The sequence below is a fragment of the Arvicola amphibius genome, chromosome 7 (assembly GCF_903992535.2).
Source record: "Arvicola amphibius chromosome 7, mArvAmp1.2, whole genome shotgun sequence".
Lineage (NCBI taxonomy): Eukaryota > Metazoa > Chordata > Mammalia > Rodentia > Cricetidae > Arvicola > Arvicola amphibius.
The window spans coordinates 91,849,676-91,876,791 of record NC_052053.1 but is presented as its reverse complement, the minus strand read 5'-3'; the positions used below and the strand labels follow the sequence as shown (position 1 = coordinate 91,876,791).

Sequence of the window (27,116 nt, the reverse complement as noted above, 5' to 3'; positions counted from 1 at the left end):
TCCCCTCTTCTCCAAGGATCACTGCCAGCCTAAGGAAGACAGGATCCTCCTCCCTTCCACCTTCTCACTCTGCTTTGGTACCATTTCTGAACCACTTGGTAGCTAGAGCCCCGGCTGCAATGGGGCATGGGAATTGTAGTTTTTTAGCTTTTCCAGATTCTTCAACATAGGAAGGCACATGGGAAAGAACCATGTATGGAGGCCAAGGGTCACCTACAGCATCTGACACTCAATCTGATAGATGTGTTAACAATTCATTAAAAAGCCTGGCATCGTGAGTAGCATGTAGAACCTCCTAAACACCAACTGCCATCCTTATTATAGTACCAGGGATGCCAGTAAGTGAATATGACCCTCCTATAATCTCTGGTGGAGAGAAACTGCCACAGAACCTTCTAGGCTGCCTGGTTCCATGGTTCTGGGATCTACTGATGGACTCAGCACTGGCTGGCTGCCCACACAGCAGGTCCTCTGCTTGGCAAACTGGTACCACCAGGTCCACTCACCCTACACGTAGGAGCCTCTGAGAGGAGGCTGGCCTCACCTTTGGAACAGGGTAGCAAAGACAGCAGCTAACATTTGCGGTTCCTACAGTTTATGAAAACCGTCTGTGTACCGTCTTCTTAACTAGCCTTCCTACTCACCTGGGACCTGTCAGGGCAGACAATGAACTCCATTTTGTAGGAGACAAGCTGACTCTTAAGAAGTTAGGTGGTGCCAGGTGGTGGTGGCGCACACCTTTAATCCCAGCACTGAAGAGGCAGAGGCAGATGGATCTTTGTGAGTTCAAGACCAGCCTGGTCTACAGGGCTATACAGAGAAACCCTGTCTTGAAAAACCACCACCACCACCACCACCACCAGCGACAAAGACGTTAGTTGGCAGCTGGTAAATATCCGACCTCTACTCGGAACTACGTTCTCCCTATATTCCATACGAAAACTTGGGGAGGAGACTTGGGAACAAACAACATGATGTGGGTGTACAAAAAACACAACACTCAGATGCAGCCTGCAGAAAGAGTGCAAACCGTTTGCAGCTGTTTTTCTCTCCCTCTGAGTGTGGGTTAGGAAGAAAGGCCATCTACTATATGCTGGTCAGTGTAGGGGCAACTAGGGAAAGCCCAAGAAAAAGAAATGGCTTCTACTATTTGAACATCCCATAGATGTTTCTGAAAAAACTGACTGCTTGTGTGCATAGAAGAAAGAGAGGCCAACATTAGGCGACAGTGGCAAGAGCCATTTGTGTAGAGGGTACAGACCAGGCCTGGCATCTAAAGGAAGGCTCCAGAGAGCAGTGTGGGAGCTAGACCTCGGCACAGGACGTTACAATGAGATGAATTTCCTGGCTCACCCCAGAAGTAGATGGTTTGTAGAGCGGGGCAGAGAGCTCTTGGGTATGTGGCAGCGGGGGGAGGGGGAGTGGAGAGGAGAGCAGAAGGCAAGTGTGGTACCCAATGAGGAAGTCTCCAGGTGGGTGGCCTCTGAGATTGTGGGAAAATGTCAGAGCTTGGAGATCCCAGGAAGAGATGCAAACCTCTACACTATCAATTGTCAGTGCAGCGGAGATGGAGCAGAAAGGAAACATGGGGATATAAAAGGACCTGTACCCTGAGATACCTCTACACACACAACACACACACACGCACATGCACACACGCAGACACCAAGATTTAAAGGTCACAGAGTTGCCATCATTTATCTATGAATCTCAAACTCTCATTAAGGCAGGAAATGTTTAGGTATCCACAACCCCTTATATGCAGACAACCCTAGGAATCTTAGTGAGTGGCCATCCGTCCATTCTGCACACAGAAACTGGCTCATTTGTAAGATCAGGAGTGTTAGTGTTCTCCAAACACCTTCCAGCTGATTCAAAGCCTCTTGCCCACTACAAAAGGCTGTGAGGTCACCGAAAGTTCTAAATGGGGTGCCAGAAGACCAAGTTCCCACTTCCACCCATTCCCAAATCTACCCGTTCCCAGGCTTAGACAGCTATCTGAACCTGCGGGAGAGTCAGCTTCATCACATTGTAGACTGAGTACAGTGTCCTTGGCCACAAAGTCCTAGGAGATGGAAGACAATTTGTGGCAGGGCAGGCTCAACTCAGGTAAGATTCGTGGCCAGCCGACATGGCAGGTTTGGAGAGCTTTGGAGCAGAGCCCCTTGTTTCTGTGACTCTGTTGGGAGCAATGAGACCCCAGATCCTGAATTTCTTGTAAGGCCCTGATCTGAGTGCCTACAGCTGCCCTGAGCACGAGACCTTCAGGAGTTCCTGATGGCAGGAGAGTGGTTTCTGGTGGGTTTGGCTGGGGCGTGGCTATCTCTATATAATCTGCCCCTGAACACAATAAAGGGGGCATTCTTGGGGAATTCAAGGATGACTCGTGTCGCTGTCTCTCTGTCTGTGATTTTAACCTCCAGCCCCTTGCCCAAAGCTCGCGAACTGTGTGTCAGCGCACCGAGTGCAGACACGGGGGTGCGGTGCGCGGCATGACTCCCCTACCTGTTCTGCTCCTACTGGCAATGAGAGGCAGCTGAAACCACCAAGCTGGTTGCCTGGAAAGGGGTGATAGGGGAGAAGAGGAGATCCAAAGGCTAGAGGAAGTGGGAGGAGTTCACATGGCCGGAAATCAATTTGTTTGTTTACATCCTGAACCAGGAGAGATGATCTTTCCTACCGTTAGGAAAAAAAGGGGGGGGGGGGTGCTTATTATTGAAAAGGCAGAGAAGACCAGGACATGGTGGGGGCAGGCAGGAGTTATGACTTTGTGCACGCTGCTGGTGGTTGGGGTGTGTGTGTGCAGGTGTGTGCACGTGCATTGTGTGTTCATGTGTATCTGTCTCTGTGTGCATGTCTATGTGTGTATGTGTGTGTATCTGTCTGTGTGTGTGCATGTCTGTGTCTGTGTGTGTATGTGTGTGCATGTGTGTGCACGTGCATGTGTGTGTTCATATGTATCTGTTTGTGTGTGCATGTGCCATTATGCACGTCTTCCAGGTGCTGAATCTGAGGCTCAGCGAGAGAAGGGTTGGTTGCCAGGATAGATCCAGAGTTTAAATTAGATGTCCTGGCTTCAGGAAACCAAATTCTCTCTACTCCCTTGAACAGCTGTCTTCTGCTATGGGATTATTGTCCAAAGAGTCATGTTTCCCAATACTTGTTACTCGGGAATGCAGCAGGTTAGTGTCCCAGCCATCTGTATCTTGACAATCCTCAGGTTTCCCTTCATCCCTGATGAAGATGAGAGCTAACCCTTTGCAGAGCTAACACTTCAGCTTTCCGCACCCCTCCTTTACAGCCAAGAGCTAGCTTAGGGTCCCATCTGGATAGGAGGGTAATGGGGTATTGTCTTTGGGGTTATTATAAAGATGAAGAAAGAATGCAAGTCTAGGCTGGAGCAGTGCATGGAGAAAGGCTGGGTGCTGCTTTAGGTTTCCATGGCAACAGCCTCCTCACTGCCTCTGCCTGCTGCTTGAGAGCTTGGGTGACAAGGTGGGAGAGGTAAACTATTCTCACTCTCCTTCCCGCTCCTGCCCTGCAGGTCAGCCAGATGGAGCCGAAACCCTGAACTGACTATATTGTTGGGTAGAAACCCCCACCCCCAACACCAAGCTTACGCTGGGATCTCATAGCTGAGGGTCTTCCCATCCCTATATCAATAGCAATTCTCTCTTCAGTTCCTAAAGGCTATGAATTCCCTGAGGAGGATGACATATTGTACCTCCAGGGTCTGCATGGGGCCTGGCAAGAGTAGATACTTGATGGAGTGGATTCATCTTGTGGGCTTTTTTTTTTTTCATTTTAATTTTCTGTGTATAAGTGTTATGCCTGTATTGTATATCTGTGCATCATATGTGTGCCTGGTGCTTGTGGAGGCCAAAGAAGCTATCCAAACCTCTGGAAGTGAAGTTACAGATGGCTGTGAGCTTCTTTGTGGGTCCTCTGGCTCTGGGAGAATAAGAAGTGCTCTCAACCCCGGAACCATCTCTCCTGCCCCAGATCTATCTCGTTGGATGGATTGATGGGTAAACCAGTCATTCATCCACCCCACTCCCTGGCTACCTTTTGTAGGCATGTGTATGAGAGAGAGGGCCTGTGGTCATGGGGTAGGGAAGATGTGTGTGGCTGGCGGAGGTGGGGTGGGGCTGTCACCGTCCAGTACCTTCTGCTTTGGCATGGGCTCCCCCAAGTGGCCGACAACAGAACTGTAGCTTCCTGCAGAAGTGGACCTCAAGCCAGGGATGGTTCACATGGCTGCTTCTCTCTTACCCTAGGGATACCTTTGCTGTCACTCTGATGTTCAGGCTTGTGAAGGGAGTGTGTTGTGTTCAATGTCAACCATGATAGGTTAGTCACCGACCTTGAAGTATACAATAAAACCCAGGACATCTCAGTAGAATGAGAGGAGGGTGGTGTAGATTCTTGCCTGACACTAACGCAGGGGGTAGAATGTGAACTTTGTGTTTTCCTTTCTTTCTCAAGGTGAATCTCATTGTGTCCTCAGCCCCTACAAAAAGGATAATTTAAAAGGATATTTTTATTTATCCTATGAAGATTTCATATACACTGTATCTTCATCATTTACATCCCAAATCCCTTTCCTACTTAAAACCTCCCTTCTTTGCCTTCATATCCTCCTTTGGTTTTTTTTTTTTTAAACCGAGTCTGGTCACTGCTTCCTGCATGTGCATGGATTTGGGCAGAGATTGGGCAGCCTACCAGTGGCCACACCCCTGAGAAAAGAAGACTTTCCCTCTTCAGCAGCCATCAGCTGCCAATAGCTCCTTAGCTAGAGGTGAGCCCACCCATGCTGCAAGGTTGATTGGCTTGGTCTTATTCGGGTGTTATGCAAGTTGCCATAGCTGCTGTGTGGACGAGTGCTGGATGAGGCTATTGGCTGAAGGGGCTCCCACAGCAGCCCGTGTCCAAAGACAGCATTTTGCAGCACATCCTCCGGCTCTTATTTCTCCCATCCCATCATTACAGTGTTCCCTGAACCTTGAGGGGTGGGGGCTGATAGAAATGTCCCGCGTAAGGCTCAGCACTCAGCAGCCGCTTACTCTCAGCAATCGGACCAGCTGCACTCACTGCCTGCTGCCCACGGCAAAACGAAGCCTCCATGGTCTAATGCTCCTGCCAGTTAGCCCAGTTCCCGGACCACCTCATCTCCTGCTCTTTCCCCCTACATCCCCACCTTCCATCCCTTCCAGATCCTGAGATGACAGCCCTGTGCCCCCCGGGACGTCACATCTGCTTCTCCTGTTACAGACTCTACACGATGCTTGCCCAGTTCCAGGCATTGCTTCATAGGACCCACAAATCTCAACTCTCTCAACTCCCAGCAGCCCTGTGAAATGTGTCAGTCACCATCTCATTTGACAGTTGAGGAAGCGGAGGCATGGCAACCTTTATACCTTACTAAAGGTCACTGGGCATGGAGTAATCGTCAGCATTGAGCTCTAGTGGCACAGGACCCACAGAGTGCAAACACCCCAACTCCTCGGCCTCCCTCAGCTCCTGGTACTGGAGGTCCTGCAGCAGCCCGTCAGGGCAGCTGTTTCTCCTCAGTGCTGGCCTGTGGTGGTGGAGAGCTATCTTTTTTTTCTCTTCCCTGCAACTCCCAAGCCTTCCTTGTTCCCCACTGAAGCCCTGTCTGGGATTGTAGTATGATGTCAGACATTTTTCTCCCTCTTGCCAGTTCCCAAATAACCACTCAGAGGCTTAATATTAATTATTAAAGTTCAGCCAATAGCTCAGGCTTGTTACTAGCTAAGTATTACACTTAAATTAACCCACAAATGTTTTTTGTTTTGGGTTTTTTTTTTGCCACAAAACTCATGGCTTGTTACCTCATTTTCTATACATCCTGCTTCCTTGGCAGCTGTCTGGCATCTCCTCTGACTCTGCCCTTCCTCCTCTCAGAGTCCTCTGTGTCTGACTGTCTCACCTATACTTCCTGCCTGGCCACCAGCCTGTCAGCTTTTTATTAACCAATGAGAGTAATATCTATTTACAGTGTACATATGGATTATTCTACAGTACTTCCCCTTTTGTCTAGTTAAAAAGAAGGTTTTTTTAAATATAGTAAAACTATGTATCAGAAAAATATTAAGAAAGAATTGCAGTTATAATATCCAGTCCATTTATATTTGAGAAAAATAGAGAAAGTACTTAATTATCTATCTTATCTTTGTGAATTCAACATTTTGTCCCTAACTTCCCTTTTATTATAACTAAAGAACACTTTACTATCTAGTCTTCAGTTCCATCAGAGAGCCTGTAAGGGTGGAATGTAGCTAACGACAGGGACACTAGGGCCAACAGGAATCCAAAGTTCCTCTGCAATGTGGGGAAATCTATTCCTGACCTACAGGCCTAGCATATCCGACAGACCATTTTATGAAGCAGGGAAATTTGAAGGACTTGGCTGTCACCTTTCTGTGTCCTGCTGGTCCAGTTTGGTGAGTATACTGTCAGCAATTGAGAAAAGGACAGTTTTTTTGTGTGTGTGTGTGTGGTGTGTATATGACTAGCTTTTGCCCTAAAGAAAGAAAACTCCAAATGGAGTTTTCTCGATGTTCATCATCTTCTCTGAAGTAGATCAGTGTTGCCAGGAGCAGATGTGTCTCACTGCTCCTTAATTATTAACTAGCCTTAGGTTATTAAACATATTAAATGTTATATTCTGTAGGTTTTTGAAGTGCTTGAAGACCATCTATCTATCTAAATATATCTGTGTATGGCCTAGAAAACATGCCTAACGTGACTATACATTTGACTGTTAGAGATGACTAGCTATTAACCTATATTTTTAAGTTATACACTACATCTTTAAAGGAGCTACATAAGCACAGTACCCCGAACAGGAGTAGAAATATACACACAGTATAACAAAATTATTAACTTTAAATTTGTATCAGTAAACCAAAATCCTACCAATGTAAAATATTTAAGATTAATAATTGGGTTTTTTTGGATTAAAGTAGATTTAATAATCTATCCTTTTATCCTATCTTTTCTATACCCCCTTTTCTCTTTAGAACAAAATCCCTGAATCTAACCTCCTTCCTTCAGCCTTTTTCTCCTGACGTTACCATTAACAACTTGTAACCAACCCTCTTGAATAACAAATATCCATAACTCATTTTTTTGGATGTGGATATAGTTCTCTAGACTACTTACTGTTGGTTGGGGGGTGCTGATAATCTTTGTGGGAACCTTGAGAAAATCAGGATGATTGTTAAGTCTCGGCTGAAGTATTCTGTGGGGCTGAATCATCTCAGTCAGCAGCCTGGAAGCTGCTCTGGATGCTGGACCACCTGGGTCATCATTTGCATTGGTGTTTGGTCCCCTGGCTCTGAACATATATAAACTTTTAAAGGTAAAATATTTATCTGCATTAGTACAAGTATAGATTGTGTGTTGTACACAAATCAGTTAAAGATGATTTTATGTTACGTGTTTGAGCAGATAAAATATAAATCCTGTGCCCTGTAGTTCTTTTAGGTTCATTTTATGTTTATAGCCAGGATTTTCAGGGGGGCTGGGTCTTCCTTGATCAAACCTGATTTTCCTTAACCCAGAATGAATCCATAGCCTCTCGTCTCCTGTGAGAACAAAAGCATAACTTCTCCTGTGAAGTGACATATCTCTTGACTTAGATTTTGAAGTCAAGAAGTTTTTAAAATATATAGGTTGGTTTAATCCAGCAGTTTCCATATTCCAATATCTCTTAGTAGCCAAATCATTCAAAGACAGCATAATAACATACAGGATCCAGACTGTCTGGACTCATCTTTACATAGCTTATTATATTTTTATTACTTTATATTTAAAGGACTTTATTATTTTAAACTTGTATTTTTAATCTGACTCTATATATTCTTTTTTCTCTCTCTCCCAAGCCTACACATATTTTTAAACACACGGTGACCCATTTAGAGTCTCTTTTTGTCTGAATATCTCCTAACTGTGCATCTGTAACCTTTTCTGTCTGCCTGAGAAAATAAATAAATACATAAACAAACCTGCTGTATAACTTAAATCATGGCGTGTTGGCAGCTGGCTCCTCCCCTGTGTTCCCTGAGAGGCTAGTCTTATGGCAGAGGTACATTTACCACTAACTCTGGGAGCCATGTTTACTGCCCCAACTCTGGGAAGTTTTGGGGCCCACGCCACCACCAAGTAACTGCCCACTGTTCATAAACATCATATACATGTTTGGTAGCAGGGCCTCTTAAAAGAGCCACCTGTTTTTGCCTCTAGCGCTATCGTTGAGCCAGGAAGCCATCTCTTGAAGAAGCTACACCTCTGCTCACCACCAGCAAATAGAGCTCGCCCAGGAAGTAAAAAAGAAGCCGTGCTTGACTCTGTCCTTGTGAGCCTACAATTCCTTTTAAAGCTTTTGTCAGGTTTTACATGGAGATTCTGGCCCCACATTGGGCATCATATGCTGCTGGACATTTGTCTCTCACTCACCAGTTCCCAAATAATCAACACAGAGGCTTAATATTACTTATAAACGCTCAGCCAATAGCTCAGGCTTACGCTTAAATTAACCCATACTTCTTATCTAAGCTTCACCACGTGGCTGCTGGCTTATTACCTCATTTTCTATCCATCCTGCTTCCTGGGAGGCTGGCTGATGTCTCTCCTGGCTCTGCCCTTTCTCCTTCTAGGGTCCTCTGGGTCCAGCTGTCCCGCCCGTACTTCCTGCCTGGCTACCAACCTGTTAACTTTTTATTAACCAGTGAGAGTAATACATATTTACAGTATACAGACAGACTATTCCGCAGCAGTGGTACCTCTCCTTTAGACAGTTATCAGCTGTTCCCCAGTCACTGGCTTCTACCCTGACCCCTCTGTTCTATCCTCCCTCTCTGTACCCCTCCTTCAGTGGTCTAGTCCTTTGCCTCTGAGGGCTGCTAATGCTGGTGGCCTCTGTCTCATGCTGATATCTCCAGGCTGTCTTCTGGGTCCACTCCCACAGCTCCTTAACATGCCTACACAAACCATTGCATTCCAGTCTCCTCTTTCCCCATCTTTCCAGCCAGCAACAGAAACTCCATTTTATTTATTTTTTCAGTTTCTTGGGCTGAAAACCTCAAAGTTATCCCGACTTCTGTCCATCTATCATTTTCCCCATCCAGTCTGCTGGGAGCTCCTGCTGACTCCGTGTTCAAAGTGTCCAGATGCTTTCTGCCACCATCGTGCAGCCTGCCTGCCATGGCCTGGATTCTGAGGATCCTCTCTTTCCTCATTTGTCCCTTCCTTATTCCTGTATTCGCAATCAAAGATCCTTTAAAACTTAGGTGATGCATGTCTGTCCTCACCATCCCTTGTCCAGCCACAGAGTCTGTTTGTCCCCACTCGACACACTGGGAGACCTTTGTATCTGCTTAGAAGGCTATTTCCCCATACCCATGAAGGAATGGCTAGTATCCGCAGTGGTCACTGATGCTCTTCCTGTATGTTTCTCCCCACTAGGGTACCAAGAAGAAGGGCTTTTTGTTTGTCATATCATTGAGGTACCACCAGCACATATATGGCACAAAGCAGTTGATCACAAAATATTTGAATGATTGCTTGCTTGCTTGATTGATTGATTGCTTGCTTGCTTGCTTGCTTGATTGTTTGATTGATTGATTGAATAAATAAGACTTGTCTTGAATGAGAGCAAAGAGACTCAGGACAGAGTAAGATCTAGAGCCAAAACGGAAGTCTTTGGCGTTCAGACAGACTTGCAAGCCAGTTTGAGAGCTGCCACTCTTAGCCATACCTGAAAAATTCTAATGCTTGTGACCATGGCGTTACATCTGGGGCTTACCATAATGCCCAGCTCTACTGAATGCAGGTTCTGGTCTGCTTGCTTCTAAGACAAGACCAGCAGTTTGCCAGCTACGGATATAGCTCAGTCAGTGCAGTGCTTGCCTCAAAAGTGCGGGCACACAGTTTAGTCCTCAGAGCCCACATGAAAGTGTCAGGTGTGGCTGGCTGTAGTCCCAGCACTGGAGAGGCGGAAACAGGAAATCCCCGGGGTGTGCTGGATAGCCAGGCTGGTCTAATTCATGAGCTCTAAGCCAACAAGAGATGTAAAGCATTCCTGAGAATGACACCTAAGGCCATCCTCGTGTGTGTATACACGCGCGCGAACGCACGCGCGTGCGCACACACACACACAGACACACACACAGACACACACACAGACACACACACAGACACACACACACTATAAATTACATTAGACCAGGAGTTTATTGGCTCACTCCTCTACACTAGGCATCCTGCATCCTTAGGTGTCTTCCCTTTCTTAGAGAGTTGTACAATGTACAGGGGAACATCAGTCAGCCCCGTCCACATGGGTAGCTCTGTCTGCCAACCTGAACTTTTCTACTCTGGGATCCAGCTTCGGTTTGTGAGCTTTGCCAGTTTCTATGTAAGAGGAGTTCCACAGGAGAGCAACAGGAAGATACATTTACACTTGCATTTTACAGTTAAAAAATGTTTCTCTATGAACCCTGGCTGTCCTGAAAACTCACTCTGTAGACCAGGCTGGCCATGATCTCAGAGATCTGCCTGCCTCTGTCTTCCAAGTTCTGGAATTAATAGCATGTGCCGCCACTGCCCAGTCTTTGCAACTTTTAAAATAGGAACAAGCAGTATAAAATAAGGGGGTTGGAGCTACTCTGTCTGCATAGCTATGGGGTTGTCACCTTGTAGCCCAAATGAGCCAGCTCTTCTCCCTTGATGTCATAATTCCAAACCCATCCTTGGCCCCTGGGTCTCATCAGTCCCCCAGCCTAATGAGCGGTGTCCTTAGTGCATGTCCCCATACTCCCCAGCATCTTTCTGTGTTTTGCAGAGTGGGGAGCCTTCCCTGAGTCTGAGACCTTCCACCAGACCGGGAGCCTGAGCGTGTCCAGGATGTCTTCCTCGCCAGAGGCCTTGAGCACAAAGCCCCACAACATGACGGTGAACGACTGTTTCCAGTCCCGGAGCACTGTCCTCCAGGGGCAGCCCTTTGGGGGGATCCCCACTGTGCTTGTACTCAACCTCATCTTATGGGTGGTAAGTCTTGGGTGCTTTGGGAGAGACACAGGGAGAGCTTAGCCGGGGTAGGTGCTGGATAGCGAAGAAATACAGTGAGGATCCCAGTTACTCAGAGGACACCAGCCACAGTGATGGCCCGGCCTAGGTGGCTCAGGGAGAGAGGGCTTTGGGGTTGGAGGAAGAGGCAGTATTCTTGTGTCTCTTTACATCCTTTGGACCTTCTTCCTTCGCTGTCCCCTTGCTGATGTTGTCATGGGGAATATTCTTGTTCAGTTACTCTGAACGCACCCTCAGCTCCTCCATTCAACAAGCTGACCATCTGCGCTGGGTCAGGAAATGTTCCGTTCAGAGGCACAGCTCCTTCTGAGTCAGAACTTATCACCTGATGGAGGGGCACGCTGTAGACTTTGTGGGGGGGGGGGGTGTCCCTCATGGGAATATAGGCAGCTGGTGCAGGAGGCAGGGTCTGAGAAGTCTCCGGCTCCATCTTGCTTTTCTGGGTCTGCAGTTTGTTGTCCTGCTTTATTCCTTCCTCCGGAAAGCCGCGTGGGACTACGGGCGCCTGGCTCTGCTGATACACAATGACAGGTAGGGGGGGGCAGGATGGTGAGCACCCCACTCCCTTGGGAGACCCTGCCCGGTGCCAAAGCTGCAGGAAGTGTCTCCTCAGCGAGTAGCGCCCTCTCCCTCACCTTTGCCCCTGCATTGACCTCGCTGAAGGGGCAGGAACATGGGGGGGCAGCCATCTTGGAGCATATAGTCATGTTTATGCCTGGTCTTCCCGGAACCCATGGCTGGACTCCGAAAGTGCATTATTGCGCCTGGTAACAGAAATGGCTGTGTCTGTCCCCAGAGCTGTGTGTTCAGCTTAGAAGCTGAGTCCTACAGCTCACAGCCCTGAGAAAGAGCAGCCGGTGTCCCCCAGCTAGGGCACAGAGAAGGAACAAGGCAGGCGTCTGAGACTTTGTTTCTCCTTTTCTACCTCCCTGCCACCCCCACCCTTCCTGGCGGGCAGCCTGACTTCGCTGATCTACGGGGAACAAAGCGAGAAGTCGTCTCCCTCCGAGATTTCCTTGGAAGTGGAACGTCGGGACAAGGTGAGTGCTGGAAGAGGTCAGGGCTGGGAGGGAACCCAGCCCTGGGCAGGCAGTCACAGTGCACAGCATAGAAGCTGCTTCTTCAGGCTCCCCAGATTCAGTTTCCCCGCTGGGAAGATGGAAGTCTTAACCATCCCTAGGTCCTAGAGTGTCTCCCTTTCATCATGCAGGGCTCCTCACCTTGTCCAGTCCAATGTTCTGCTTTCTTTTTCCTGTGGAATTCTCCCCTTGCCATTCGTTTGTACCTGTGATGTGTTCACTGCATCCCTGGGACAGGGGACCATGGACCAAGTCCTGCCTCATGGTACTTCCTTCCAGGGATGGGAGGCAAACATATAAATGCAGTCAGGACAATGATGAGTGCATGCTCATCAAGGGGGACAAAGAAAGGCTTATGTCAAGGGTGAGACAGCATTGTGGGTAGCGATCATTTGAGCACTGACATCACCCGTTGAGCAGAGACCTGAATGGAGAGGGGAGGAAGTAGAAGGGCTGTGCGTGTTCCTCACGAGCACCATACTGCTGTGTAGTGAGAGGCTAGCAGGCCTGCTTTTCATCCCACCTGGATCCCACACAGCTAGCTTTACAACAGAAATAACAACACACAAACTGTATTCATTTAAACACTGCCTGGCCCATTAGCTCTAGCCTCTTACTGGCTAACTCTCACATCTTGTTTAACCCATCTCTAATAATCTGTATAGCACCACAAGGTGGTGGCTTACCGGGAAAGATTCAGCATGCCTGACCTGGTGGCTGGCTCCATGGTGACTGTCTCACTGCCTTCTTCCTCCCAGCATTCTGTTCTGTCTTCCCCGCCTACCTATGTTCTGACCTATCAGGCCAAGCAGTTTTCTTTATTAATTAACCAATGAAAGCAACAGATGGATAGAAGACCCGCCTCCGTCACTGCTGTTTTCCTCAGCCTCATCAGCTGACGAGACAGTGGTCATTTTCCTCACCTCTCACCTCTCCCTGACCTTCTCAAATGCGTTATCTCCTGCCTGACTCCACCAGAGCCCCAAGGCCATCAGTGGTCTCTCCTCAGTCCTCATCTTAGCCTGTCTCTCAGAAAAAAAGAGGCATAACCCAACTGTTGGCGAGGGTCACATGTGTCCCAGGAGAGCTATGAATGTGGCTGACTCATCTGTAGATGACAGTGTTATGTCACAGTGTCAGAAAGTTTGGCACACTGGAGGCCTCTTTTCTGCCTTCAGCAGGTGCGTTCAGCTGGGTCTATGGCACGCTCTGCGGGGTTTTCATTCCGACACCTCTGTCCCCTCTGCAGAGTCCTCCACTGTTAGAGTCCCTTGACTGTCCCAAGCCCCTCCCTCTGCCTCACACTCTCTGTCTCCTAGTCATGACATCCATTCTCACAACCTCAGCCGTCACCACGGCCATCCTACCTCTCAGCATGTCCTTCCTGCTAGTCCCGAAGGCCTCCAACCCCTCTTATCCGGTGACACCCTAAAGGACCCCGTGACACCCTCTACACACTTCTGATCCCTCTATGACACCCTCCTCCGCTTCTCATCCCCGACTTCAGTCCTGTCTTATCCCCGTCTCATTCTTAGCTAGATACCCTTCCTTTCCCATCTCTTCCCCAAATTGTGATGCCTTGACCTTCACGGTCTTGTTCCTCCTGAGTCAGCCCTGCTCAGGCCCCCACCAGTCTCTTGTCCAGATGCCTCAGCAGCTCTAAGTGATCTCCCAGGGGCCTCCCTTGTTCCCGCCCCATTCATCTTCCATCTGCATCCAGAGCCATCCCCGTGACCCGAGACACTGGTCTCTACGCTTGCTCTCACTATCTTCCTAATGCTTTTCTAATCCATTGCAGATGTCTTCCACGGCCTGTCGGTTTGCTCCCTTGCCCCACACCCAGTCTGTGTCTCAACAGTGGATGTTGCCTCTTTCCCATCTCAGAGATTTCCACCTATTTCCCTTTCCTTCCCCAGCAGCCCTTTTTAGAGTCTTCTCATCCTGGGACCCTAACCAACCCTCTTGGATCCCAGACTTCTGTTTTCGCTTACGGAGAAAGCATTCTTTTCTTTAACATCCCTAACCCAGCTGAAACGACCCCTTGTCTGCATGACCAGCTTCCTGTGCGTTCTTCCCCCTGTGACTCCTATATCTGAGTACCCAGACGAGCCCATGCTGTAATTAACACCATACAGATCTGTTGTGTGCGGTCAGCGGAAGCACGTTTGTTCCTTCAAGAGACCAGCCTGTCTTCACAAGACCTCTTGTCAGGCTGTGGCGTCATCCAGTACATGAAGCCTCAGGGAGTCAGGCTGGCTCTTGGAGACTCCAGGTCAAAGGGCGACAGCGACACACAGGCTTATTTTCAGACACACTGCCCTGTGCCTATGTGTCTGTGTTTTGTAATGATAAAAAGATTATTTTCTTTCTTAAAAATTAAGAAGCCAGTCATCAGTCTAGACTCCATAGTAAGTTCTAAGCCAGACTGGAATGTAGTAAGACCTTGTCTTAAAAGCCAAACAAGAAAAGAAAGGAAAACTAAGGAGGCAAATCATTATGGGAGGAGGAGGAGGAGGAGGAAGATGAAGAGGAGGAGGAGGAGGAGGAAGATGAAGAGGAGGAGGAGGAGGAGGAGGAGGAGGAGGAGGAGGGCAGGCACAGGGAGGTAGCCTCTGCTACACTGCAGGAGGAGAGCAAGCGCAGAGGGGTAGCCTCTGCTACAGTGTAGGAGGAGGGCAGGCACAGGGAGGTAGCCTCTGCTACAATGCAGGAGGAGAGCAAGCGCAGAGGGGTAGCCTCTGCTACAGTGTAGGAGGAGGGCAGGCACAGGGAGGTAGCCTCTGCTACAGTGCAGGAGGAGGGCAAGCGCAGGGAGGTAGCTTCTGCTACACTGCAGGAGGAGGGCAAGTGCAGAGGGGTAGCCTCTGCTACCGTGCAGCTCTCAGTCAAGCGGGCCCCACTAGAGTGCTCCGTTAAGTCAGGCATTTGCTATTAACTGTATAGTGAGGGTGAGGAGGATGGTGACAGAGAAACACTCACTGTGACAATGCTGTTACTCTCTTCAGCCTCGTCAGCTCCTGAAAGATGGTGGCCCTTCCCTGTGGGGTGGGAATGTCTGCCTCCCAACTGGCTTTCAGTCCCTGACTTTCCTGAAGGGCTCTGGCTTCAAGGACATTGTGTTAGCCACAACTTAACTTACAGAGGAAGGTTTGTTTAGGCTTGTTCCGACTCAGAGGGCTCAATCTACGCTCAGCCCACACCTCTGCTCGTAGAGAGAGGGAGATGGAGAGATGAGGAACAAGATATAGTCTTCAAAAATGTGCCCTACTTACAAGAGCTAGTTCCAGGACAGGCTCTAGAAACTACAAGGAAACCCTGTCTCGAAAAACCAAAAAAAAAAAAAAAAAAAAAAAAAAAAATGTGCCCTACTGCGGTGGTGGCGCACGCCTTTAATCCCAGCACCTGGGAGGTAGATGCAGGTGGATCTCTGTGAGTTCAAGGCCAGTGTGGTCTACAGAGCTAGTTCCAGGACAGTTAGGGCTGTTACACAGAGAAACCCTGTCTCTGAAAAAAACAAAACATGTGCCCTACTGGCCTACTTTCTCCCCCACCTCCTAAGAGTTCATTCACTTATAACCACCCATGGACTGGCCCACGAATGATGTTAGCACACTCACATCTTTGTAGCGGCCAGCTAGGACCAACCTTCAACAGACAAGCCTTTAAGAGGGAGGAGGTCTCACTTTGTACCCAAGCTTGGAAGGGTGGACCTTGTGTCAAGGGAACAATTGATTTTCTTTTGCCTGTCCTTGCTGCTTTCTTTTAGGGAAGACCTTTCTCCAATTCCTGTGGTTCTAGAGGTCTGTCAGTCTCGTGAGCCTACTTAGTTCCCAGAAACGGTGCCCACAGAATGGGGCCAATCCAGAGATACAGTCTTGTCCAAGCTTTTGCTGTCCTTATGGGGCCTTAGAGGGAATTAAACACATGGGGGCACTTTACTGACTAGCTGCTCTGGTAACTGAGAGCCACAGGCCCCAGTTCATTCACACAGAGAGCTTTCACATGCTGACTTCCTCTGAGGCTCCCCACAGCTTTACCATGGTTGAGGCTGCCTTTCCCTGCTACCTAGAAACCCCAGACAGCAAGATCCAAGAGAAAGGCATTTTGTATGGAACAAGACAAAGACACTGAGCTGCAAGAGCCAAGGCTCGCTCAAACTGGTTTTTACCACAAAAGGGTCATTTAAGGCACAAGTTTGGGGAGATCCAAGACAAGCAGCTGCTTCAGGCACCGCTAGATACCGGAAGTCCAGCATTGCTGAGTGGGCCCCCTCGTACCCCAGTCTTCTGTCCTTTGAGCTAGCTTTGTTCTCAAGCTGTCTGCATGTGACATCAGAGATGGCATCAAGACACTACAGGGTTCGTGTGACACTTAGGCACACAGAAGGAGAGAAACTCCCAACACCCATATCCAGCCTCTTTCTTTTTCATGGTTTATTTTTTTATATTTAAAAATTTCCAAAATTTCCATCTCCTCCCCTCCTCCTCCCCCTTCCCTCCCCTCCCCTCCACCCATACCCCCCCTCCCTCTCCAGGCCAAGGAGCCATCAGGGTTCCCTACTCTATGTTAAGACCAAGGTCCTCCCAACTCCCCCCAGGTCCAGGAAGGTGATCGACCAAGCTGAGAAGGCTCCCACAGAGCCCGTCCATTGTCCTTTGCTTCTCAGTCAGCCCCCAATGTAGGCCACATTCAGAGAGTCCGGTTTGGTCGCATGATCCATCAGTCCCATCCCAACTAGAGTTGGTGATCTCCCATTAGTTCTGTCCCACTGTCTCCATGAGTGAACGCACCCCTCACGGTCCTGACTTTCTTTCTCATGTTCTCTCTCCTTCTGCTCCTCATCAGGACCTTGGGAGCTCAGTCCAGTGCTCCAATGTGGGGCTCAGTCATTTTCTTCATCTATCGCCAGGTGGAGGTTCTATGGTGATATGCAAGAAATTCATCAGTACGGCTATAGGAACTGGCCTTTTCAGGCTCCCTCTCCTCAGCTGCCCAAGGAACTAACTGGGGGTGTCTCCCTAGAAACCTGGGAACCCCTCTAGGGTCAAGTCTCTTGACAACCCTCAGATGGCTCCCTAAATTAAGATATATGCTTCCCTGCTCCCATATCCACCCTTCCTGTATCTCAAGCATCCCATTCCTCCGAGCTCCCCCAATTCTCCCCTTCACGCTTTTCTCTCCGCATCTTCCCTTGGCCACATCTCGCCCCACCTTCGAGTTCCCAATTTTTGCCTGGCGATTGTGTCTACTTCCAATATCCAGGAGGATTACTATATCTTTTTTTTAGCTCCTTTTGGGCCATTTTCCCTTTGGCCAGCCAATCATTGAAGCTCTAGACCACATGTGTGTTGGGGATGGGGGATTTCTCAGCAGCAGAGAGACTGAGAGGAGCAGTATAGCCCCTCCCTGGAGTCCCTCCGGCCTTCCAAGTCCCATTCCCTGTATCAGGATGGCAAGGCTGTCCACTCACTTCCAGGGAGACATTTCCCTCAGCACTTAACCCATTCTAGAAAGCTCCCTTTATGGAGGGAGACTCCCAACATAACCTTTTGCTGCCGGGGTCCCCATAGTCAGGCCAAATAAGCCAGGCCGGCTTTTCTCACACTTTCTCTTCTTTCCCTTCCAGGGCTTCTGTTCCTGGTTCTTCAACAGCCTAACCATGAAGTAAGTGCTTCTCCTGGGGTTTCTGTTAGTGTCGCCCTGGAGTGAGGTGAGGTAGGAAGGGGTTGCAGAGATGAGCAGACCCTCCCTGGATGACAGGCCTAAGTGCCATAGGCTACTCTGCTTCCAGCCTCTTCGAGTGTAGGCAGAGAGCCCTTTCCCAGGTTGTAGCTAGAGAATGGGAACTGAGCCCCGCCCTGTGACCATGCCACCTCTGCCTTAGCCTTTGGGGAGAGACCCCCATGTAAAGTGGAATTGTTACCCCCATGCATACAAAAGCAAGCCTGTGAACTCTGCTCTAAGAAATGCTTGGTTTCTGTGTTCTTTGCATGCTTGGTTTCTGTGTTCATATTGTCAAGGGGGATCAGTTCTCTGGAGCAGAAGGACAGACGTCTCCTTTCTGAGCCTGGATGGCAAAGCCACAGCCTTGTGATTCTTGCTCACCTTACCTTCTGGGTTTCTGTAGAGGCAGACCCCAAGACTCTTGCTCTCTCACACCTACCCACTCTCAGCCTACAATTGAATAGACAGATATTAGAGCGAATCTTGGCTGCACCCTCAATGCAGAGATATGCACACACATGCGAACAGGCATGAACAGTCATGCACAGAGGTATGTATACTCATGACCTTTCATATCTATAGACATATACACTCGTACACACATGAACACATGCACGGACACCCATACACACACACACGTGCACACGTACACACAGCTTTTCCTTGGCTGTGCTCAGCATCACATATGATTCTGGGCTCTCCCTGAATTTGCCTGTCTCCTGTCCCTTCTCCAGGGTCTTTTCTGGCCTGGTGACACATGCTCCACAGGGTACAGCCTTGCTGTTCCTTAGGGACTGAAATTAGAGTTCTCTAAAGGAACAGAGCTTATAGAGTGAATCTCTCTCTCTCTCTAGAGAGAGAACAGTGATTTATTAGAATGGCTTACAAACTGTGGCCCAATTAATCCAATCATGGTTGCCCATGAAGGGGAGGTTCAAGAATCCAGTAGTTGTTCAGTCCACAAGACTGGATGTCTGAGCTGGTCTGCAGTATACGCTGGGATCCTGAAGCAGCAGGCTCTAATGCCAGTGAAGGAATGAACTTGCCTGCAGTAGTGAGAACACGCAGACATGAGGGAGAGCTTCTTTCTGCCATGCCCTTTATCGAAACTGCCAGCAGAAAGTGTGATCCAGACTAAAGGTGGATCTTATATCTCAAAGACCTGCATTGCAAGTAGATCGTCCTACTCAAATGATTTAATTAAAGAAAAAAATTGCTCATAGTCATGCCCTGCCATTGGGTCTTAGTTAATTCCAGATGTAGTCATGGTCAGGCTGACAACCGAGAACAGCCACCGCAGAGACCAGGTACTGACCTGGATGGCCCTGCTACTCTGCTTCCCTCCGCAAAGGCTGCCAAACTCCATACTTCTCCACACCCACCATTCCTAGCTAGGCTTTTCTGAGACCCATCCCTGGGTAGCCACTAGGGCATCTCTCTTTCCCATCTGCGATCCTGCAGGGTCTCAGGAAACTCAGGCTGGGTCATGGAAATCCTGACCTGTGCCTAGGACTGTGCCTTCCGCTGGGAGCTCAGTGTGACCTTGGCCTCCACTGCTCCTCCCTCCCTCATTGTAGTCCCCCCAAAATGAAGTAGCCATTGTTTTGTGGGGGGCAAGTGTCAGCTTCTCTATGCCGAGCCATAGGTGAGCTAGCAGAGGGCAATCTTTCAGATGTCTTCACATCTGGCTTTGCTTGCTTTGTTAATTTATCAAACACACACAAGCCAGAACACACATGTTTTCATTGCTAGAAAGTTTAAAGTCTGCTGTCATTCTTATACAAGTACAACCCCACTATTTCATTATATTTATTTTTGAGAGAAGGTCTATTATGTAGCCCAGGCTGGTCCGCTAATCCCAGAGAGAATCTTTTATAACTCATCCTTGTGAGAAATAACTGACAGGTTTCCACGGGAGTTACTTCCCGGAAGCAGTGCTCCCCAGATTAACTTCTTAACATAGTGGAGACCAGGCATGTGGCATAGGCACTCTCAGGAGGGCAAGCCACATCCAAACGCATGTCTGAACATTTGTTCTCCCAGGAGGCAGTGCACGCCAGCTATAGCTTCATGCATTTGGCAAATTCACAGGCAGAAGCAGATTGGGGCAGTTTTTCATTCCTTCATATAGGAACAAGGGAAAGAGAGTACAATAAACAGGTCCACTCAACTGACCATGTCCTCAAGGGTAGAGAAAAAGACTCCCCAGAGGGTGTTTGAAGCTGACCTTCTGGATTTTCTCCATTGCTGGCATGTAATCTTAGTTTTGTTTCCCACTGCTGTGCTGAAATACCCTGATAAAAGCAACTTGATGGAGGGTGGGGGCTCACAGTTCCAGGTTACAGCTTGTCATTTTGGGGAAGTCAAGGCAGCAGGAACTAGAAGCAACTAGTCTCATTACATCACAGTCAAGAGCAGAAAGCAGTGAATTAGCGTTGCATGCTAGTGCCTGGCTTGCTTTATCCATCCTGATACGGTCCAGGATCCCCTGCCTAGGGAACGGTGCTACCCACAGTAGGCACGTCTTCCCCCATTAATCATTGTAACCAAGATAATCTCCTTCAGACACACTCATGGGCACACCTGATGTAGAGAGTCCCTCACTGGGGCTCCCTTCCCAGGTGAATCTATCCAGATCATGTCAAATTGTCGATTAAAACCGACAATGTCAATGGAGCAGTGGTAAAAGCAATAGAACTTCATGTGCCAGGTGTGAGGTCAGTAAGTGCAGAAGATTTGGGTCACTGTGTTGTTGCAAATCTGTGTGCGTAGCCTTTGGTGTGTCAATGCCTGAACCCGCAGGTCAGTGAGAAAGAAGGTCAATGTACAAGCTTTGTGCGTAGCCACGTTCATCTTGACTCCCAGTCCCTACCCCACCCCAAGGCTCCTATCAAAAGGGTTCTCTATGGGAATCACACCATCAAGGAAGGCAGAAAAGTGGGGCTTTGTATTACATCTGGCGCCCTGTGGAGCAGTGGCTTAGGTGACAGCTAAATCTTTTACTGAGCGGAGTCAGCTCAGCCCGAGTCTGTGTGCAAACTCCTCTTCAATCTACTCGGAGAAACAATGGCCTCAAAGATTCCCTGTGTCCTTCATAATGGGTGGGTTACAATCAGCCATGAAAAGGGGAATTTGGGGAAAAAGAGAAGGAATTGCTGCCATCTATCTATCTATCTATCTATCTATCTATCTATCTATCTATCTATCTATCTATCCATCCATCCAATCTATCTATCTATCTATCTATCTATCTATCTATCTATCTATCTATCTATCTATCTAATATATCTATTTATCTAAGGTAGGGTCTCTCTCTATATATATAACTGTATATAACTCACTCTATAGATCAGGCTGGCCTTGAATTCACAGAGATCTTGTCTCTGCCTCCCAAGTGCTGAGATGAAAGGCATGAACCACCACACCCAGCTTAAAATGCCAGTTTTTTTTAAAAACTTATTTATTGTATTGTAGTTTTGCTGGCATGTGTATCTGTGCACCATATGCATGGGTTACAGATAGTTGTGAGCTGCCATGTGGGTGCTAGGAATCAAACCTGGGTCCTCTGGAAAAGCAGTCAGTGCTCTTATCCCCTAAGCCATCTCTCCAGGTCCCCATGTGCTGATTTTAAAGGAAAATGGCATAGGATAATGCTCTTATACACTGTAGAGATTTGTCACTTATATTAGCTTAATAAAAGTAACTGATTGGATAGTAGTCAGGCAGGAAATATAGGCAGGGCAACCAGATTAGAATTCTGGGAAGAGGAAAGGCAGAGATGCAGTCACCAGCCAGATGCAGAGGAAGTAAGATGAGAATGTATTATTGAGAAAAGGTACCAAGCCACATGGCTGAACATAGGTAAGAAGTATGGATTAATTTAAGATGTAAGAGCTAGTTAATAATAATCCTGAGCTATTAGGCCAAATAGGCTTATAGTTAATTTAAGCCTCTGTGTGTTTCTTTGGGACTAGATGGCTGTGGCTGTGGGACCAGGCAGGACAGAAATTTCTGTCTACAGGAAAATGCTGAGTTCTTGTTTTGATGGAGAATAATAAAGGCAGAGGGTGGGAGAAGAAATAAAATGATGACACATGGCTCAGGCAAGCTTGTGAGGTGACCAACCAGCTATAGAAATAACAGCACTAAAGCTTAGGAGACAAGTCAGAGCAGAGGATTTAGACTTGGCAGACAGATGCTTAGAGACTGAAGTTGAAGTGACAGGAACAGATGGGCCACCTAAGGGGCAAGATCAGCAAAGGCCCAGGGAGACCTCACTGAGAGAGGAAGAGGAAAGGGTCTCTTCTAGGGTGTAAGATCACACAAGTCCACACAGGCATGGCTGGAAGGTGTCTACCTTCGCAGTCTGGGTCTTTCTTGGAGGAGGCATTTCTAGGGTAAGCCAATGTTGAAAAGAACTTACTTTCCAAGGGATGTGTAGGAAGATGGAAGTAAGGAGAACAGGAGGAGGAGACAGACGTGCGTCCTGGGGATAATACCAAGAATGGTGGAAAGAGGGATCCTGAGCTGGAGGCAGAATTCCTGTCCCAGAAGGAAAACCTTGTTAATCCTGCCCAGTCCAGCCCTCCACCCTGTCTGTCCGTCTATCTGGAGGGTCTCTGGAGATTCCCCCTGACCTCCATATATACATTTCAGACACACTTTTTCTTTCAGAGATCAGCTCTTGTATCCCAAGCCTGCAGCAAGACACGTCCCATTCTTCCACAGGCACACTCTCCCGTCAGTTCCCCAAGATCCTGTTCTGGGACTTAATTCCTGAGTCTAGGGCAAGGAGATGCTTTGGCTACTCACAGACAGAAAATCAGGAGCTCCGAATAAGTCTCTAAATTAAGTTATTGAAAACCTATGTACTTTTTGTTCTAATATTTGAAAAATCTGAATCCTGCACGAGATATTTGAATCTAAAGGTAACCAATGAACTTACCTAGAAGGGTAGGCATGGAAAAACCATGAATGAGGAGACGACATGGTTGTGAGCATGTGTGCGTGTGTGTGGGTGTTTATGCCCACATTTGCCCACCCCCTTCATACCTCACAGTGGATCCCAAACTCCAGAATGGCTTTGGAGGGGACACCCCATCTTCAAACCTTAACCATCATTAAGGAAAAGCTGCATGAGGAGCAAACGGAAATTATTCAAAATGCGTTACTAAACGTCAGAGCACCCATACTGTTCCTGTATAGGACCCAGGTTCAGTTCCCAGCACCCACATCAAACTGTAGTATTAGGGGATCCAACACTCTCTGACCTCCAAAGTTTATGCACACACACTACGCATAAACGCATGTAGGCCTGCACATACACATAAATAAAAATAAATAAATCTTTTAAAATCATCTTAGGTTTAATGAGATCATAAGAGAATTATTTTCCTTTTTATTTTCCAATTTTTCTACAACAGTGTGTCCCTTTTATCCTTTTACTTGTAAAAGTGGTGTTTTGCCTCCATGTATATTAATGTGAGGGGACCAGATCACCCAGAACTGGAGTTACAGACAGTTGTGAGCTGCCATGTGTGTCCTGGGAATTGAACCTGGGTCCTCTGGAAGAGCAGCCAGTGCTCTTAACCACTGAGCCATCTCTCCAGCCTTTGCTGTTTATTTTTGAGACAGAGCCTCATATAGTCCAGACTGGCCTCTAACTCACCATGTAGCTTACGATAGCCTTGAACCCCTAATCCTCCTGCCTCTAACCTCCTAATTACCGAGACGACAAGAAAACCCCTCTCACTGTGGCAGACTTCACTTGGCACTGGCATCATACTTAGACAGGCAGGGTGGCTATAAATCAAGCACCTATAGATTCTATAGATTGTTACACATATCTTTTGATAGGTGTGTCATCTCTCTGTTGGATAGCACCTAAGAGTGAAATTGCTGGTTCATGGAGTGTACATGCATTCACCTTCAGTAGCTAAGGCCGGCTGTTCTCCAGCGTGTCTGGCCGGTGCACAGACTCAGTTCCTGCAGAGGAAAGCTCCCAACCCCTTTGCCCTCACCTGCTCTTCCCCTTTGGTCAGCCTGGCAGTGTGGAGCATTGCCTTTGAGTTGAAGGAACTGAAAAATAAAGAACTTTCTTGAAGGGACCCATCTGAGTTATCAGGAACGATGTGTCCATTGCCAGCACCTCAAGCCTGCAATGCTTACAGAAGGACTGCAAGGCTACCTGATGAGTTCTCTGGGCTCTGGGTCCCTCGTGTGCCCATAGCACGGCCCTTCTGATGCACCTGTGTTCACCGACATGCTCTCAGGCACGCTTGAGGCATTGAGAAGCAGGGCAATATTTTCCCCAAGATTAAAACTTAGGAAGAAGGTGATCCTTTCCCTACTGCTTCCTCTACCTATCCCCAGGCAAGTGGTGGTCACCCTGGTACCCAAGGAACGCTCTCTCTTGTTTATGTCTCTTGCAGGGACCGGGACCTGATCAGCAAGTGCGGCGATGATGCGCGCATCTACATCATGTTCCAGTATCACCTCATCATCTATGTGCTCATCCTCTGCATCCCCTCTCTGGGCATCATTTTGCCTATTAACTACATTGGGACTGTTCTGGGTAGGCAGCGCTCAGCGGGCTGTTGGTATCCTTAGGCAAACCCTATTGCAGTTTCCTCATATGCGGACCAGGGATAGGACATGCTCACAGATCAGCCTGGAACTGTCTGTAACTGTCCCTGTGCTGTCGGAGGATATGTGGCTCCCTGGAGAGGCTTCTGACCTCCCCGTCTCCTGACTTATACCCTGATGGACACACCCCTGTTCTTGCAGAATTCTTCTGGTAGGGCTTCTGCGCACACATTGTAATAGGCGGCATCGTGAGCGCGAGCTTGACTCCTGAGATAGAAAGATCCTGGCTCCCCAGCTTTTGCCCACATATACTTGAAAACGCCTTCTCCCAAGCTCACAAAGTATTTTACCTTCTAAATCTGTTCCCTCCACTATTTAGACACAGGGAGGGAGGGAGGGATGTCAAGTACCTGGTACTCTGTGGGAACTCGGGGAACAGCAAACGTGTCTTCCTCAGAACGGCGGGAGGGACAGAGCTGAGGGAAGGCTGGCGTCCAGTGGTCCCTTCGATGTCCAGTTAGCAACCAGTTTCCCCTCATTCCCCGGGTTTTCCCGGTTTCTCCTCAGCCAGAGGTAGACCTGAATGAATCCACTGCAGCATATTGAGTATGCACCAGATTGCAGCACCAGAGGGAGTGTGCCTGACCTTCCAGATTTCCATCCCTAGTGCTAGCATGTGGCGAGGATAATGCAGGAATCTTAGAAGTTCTATGAAGCCTGGGACCGTCTGAACAAACACATTAATATGCGTGGCTAGAAGAATCTATTTGGTTCCAATAAGAAAATGTCCATTGTCTAAACTCCAATTTTCTGGAGTTTGGGTTCTTGTTGGGATTGTGGCCAGGATTGCCAATGTCATCGGTTTGCTGGTGGCTAGACAGCCATCTGGTTCCCTCAAAACTAGTTTGCTGTGTGTCTGTTACAAGCCAGTCATGCACGGGGTATTCCCTATAGACGCTTAGTCTCACGGATTAGAGCCCAAGCCAGGACCACCCAGGAGGAGGATGTTTTTGCTGGTAGCTGGGGACAGTCTGGGGACCAGAAGGAAAAGCAGATATAGGCAAGGATTTCTAGATCCTTGGCATTTGTTCAGAAACCTTGAATTCTGTCCCCACCACTGCCCCGAGCAGTATAGAGACCAGGATCAAGGTTGGCCCTTTCTTCTCTCTTTCAGACTGGAATAGCCACTTTGGTCGGACCACCATTGTTAATGTCTCCACAGAGTAGGTACCTGATCCTCACTCCCATTCTATTGACTGGGTGCTGGCGGGGAAAGACAGGCTAACGCGTTGGTACCCGGCATGAGTGGCTCAGCGCTGATGAGGCAGGCAGGTTCATTTGGGATCCAGGTCCTGAGTAGGATGCCAGAAGTTGTATTCTCCTGGCGGGGAAGGATTCTTTTTTTGAGACAGGGTTTCTCTGCAGCTTTAGAGCCTGTCCTGGAGCTAGCTCTTGTAGACCAGGCTGGTCTCGAACTCACAGAGATCCGCCTGCCTCTGCCTCCCGAGTGCTGGGATTAAAGGCGTGCGCCACCACCACCCGGCTGGGGAAGGATTCTTAATGCCTTGGTTTCCCCATTTTCACGAGTGGCCATTTACCCACATTGGCCATTCCTGAGGACTAGAGACATGGTAGGCAGATTCAAGCAGGGTAGGAACCTGGAGTCAGGTGCTGATGCTGAGGCCATGGAGGGGTGCTGCTTACTGGCTTGCTTATCATGGCCTGCCCAGCCTGCTTTCTTATAAACCCAGGACCACCAGCCCAGGGACAATGGACCTCCATCATTAACCATTTAATTAAGAAAATGCCCTACAGCTGGATCTTATAGAGGCGTGTTCTCGATTGAGTTCCCTCCTCTCTGATAACTCTAGTGTGTACCAAGTTGACATAAAATTAGTCGGCACACTTAGTGCATCTGCTCATGAGGAGACCTTGTAGCAGGGCAGGAGGAGGGTATATTCAAAATGCAGTATCCTTGACAACCCCAGGTTCAGGTTGCACCTCAAATAATGGAGTGACTCACAGGTCCTCTAGCCTGTGCTTCTGATGTCCGCAACAGGAGAATCAGGTGCTGGCAGGCTTCACTACTGTTACCTCCTGGTCATCTGATGGCTTTGCATCTGGGGAAACCCTTGCTCCAGATTTAGCCGTTAAGTATGGGAAATATAAACCCTAGGACAAGACAAGTTCTCTGGGTTCCTTCCCATTCTCAGGTCAGGAACCAGCCAACCTGATTGGTAGCCACTTCAAACCTGAGCTGGGCCCGATGTGGCCCTGCTTGTCTACGCTAAGGCTCCCTGAATGGCTTGGCCAACTTCCTGACCAAACTGCAGAAGTGGGTTCCATCTTATCCCACCCCTACCTGCCTTACACCTCTAACCTCCTGCATTGGCCCCAGAGCAGGCTAGCATTGCTACAGCTCTTGGATCAGCAGCATGGAGCTGTGGCATCCTCTCCTCTCCTCCACCATCCAGCTCTGCCCACCTTAGAGTTGCCAACTGGAGCAGAGCCACCAACCAGCATCTCCTGAGTCAGTCATTCTGAGGAGCCTCATGTCCCTTCCTGTAACATGAGGGCCTGCTTGTTGGGGGTTCCTTCCCGCCCGGTACCCCACAGCCA

At 48.4% G+C, this 27,116-nt stretch overlaps 1 protein-coding gene across 1 annotated transcript in view; it reads left to right on the top strand.

Moving 5' to 3' along the window:
- Window positions 1-27,116, top strand: part of Tmem63c (transmembrane protein 63C) — a 68,840-nt gene that overhangs the window by 20,031 nt on the left and 21,693 nt on the right. Inside the window, exons 3-8 of the mRNA XM_038337289.1 lie at window positions 10,865-11,070; window positions 11,561-11,640; window positions 12,068-12,149; window positions 17,815-17,852; window positions 24,344-24,486; window positions 25,672-25,720. Of these exons, the coding sequence (XP_038193217.1) occupies window positions 10,927-11,070; window positions 11,561-11,640; window positions 12,068-12,149; window positions 17,815-17,852; window positions 24,344-24,486; window positions 25,672-25,720 (536 nt within the window). The 5' untranslated portion in view covers window positions 10,865-10,926. The remainder of the gene's footprint in view (window positions 1-10,864; window positions 11,071-11,560; window positions 11,641-12,067; window positions 12,150-17,814; window positions 17,853-24,343; window positions 24,487-25,671; window positions 25,721-27,116) is intronic.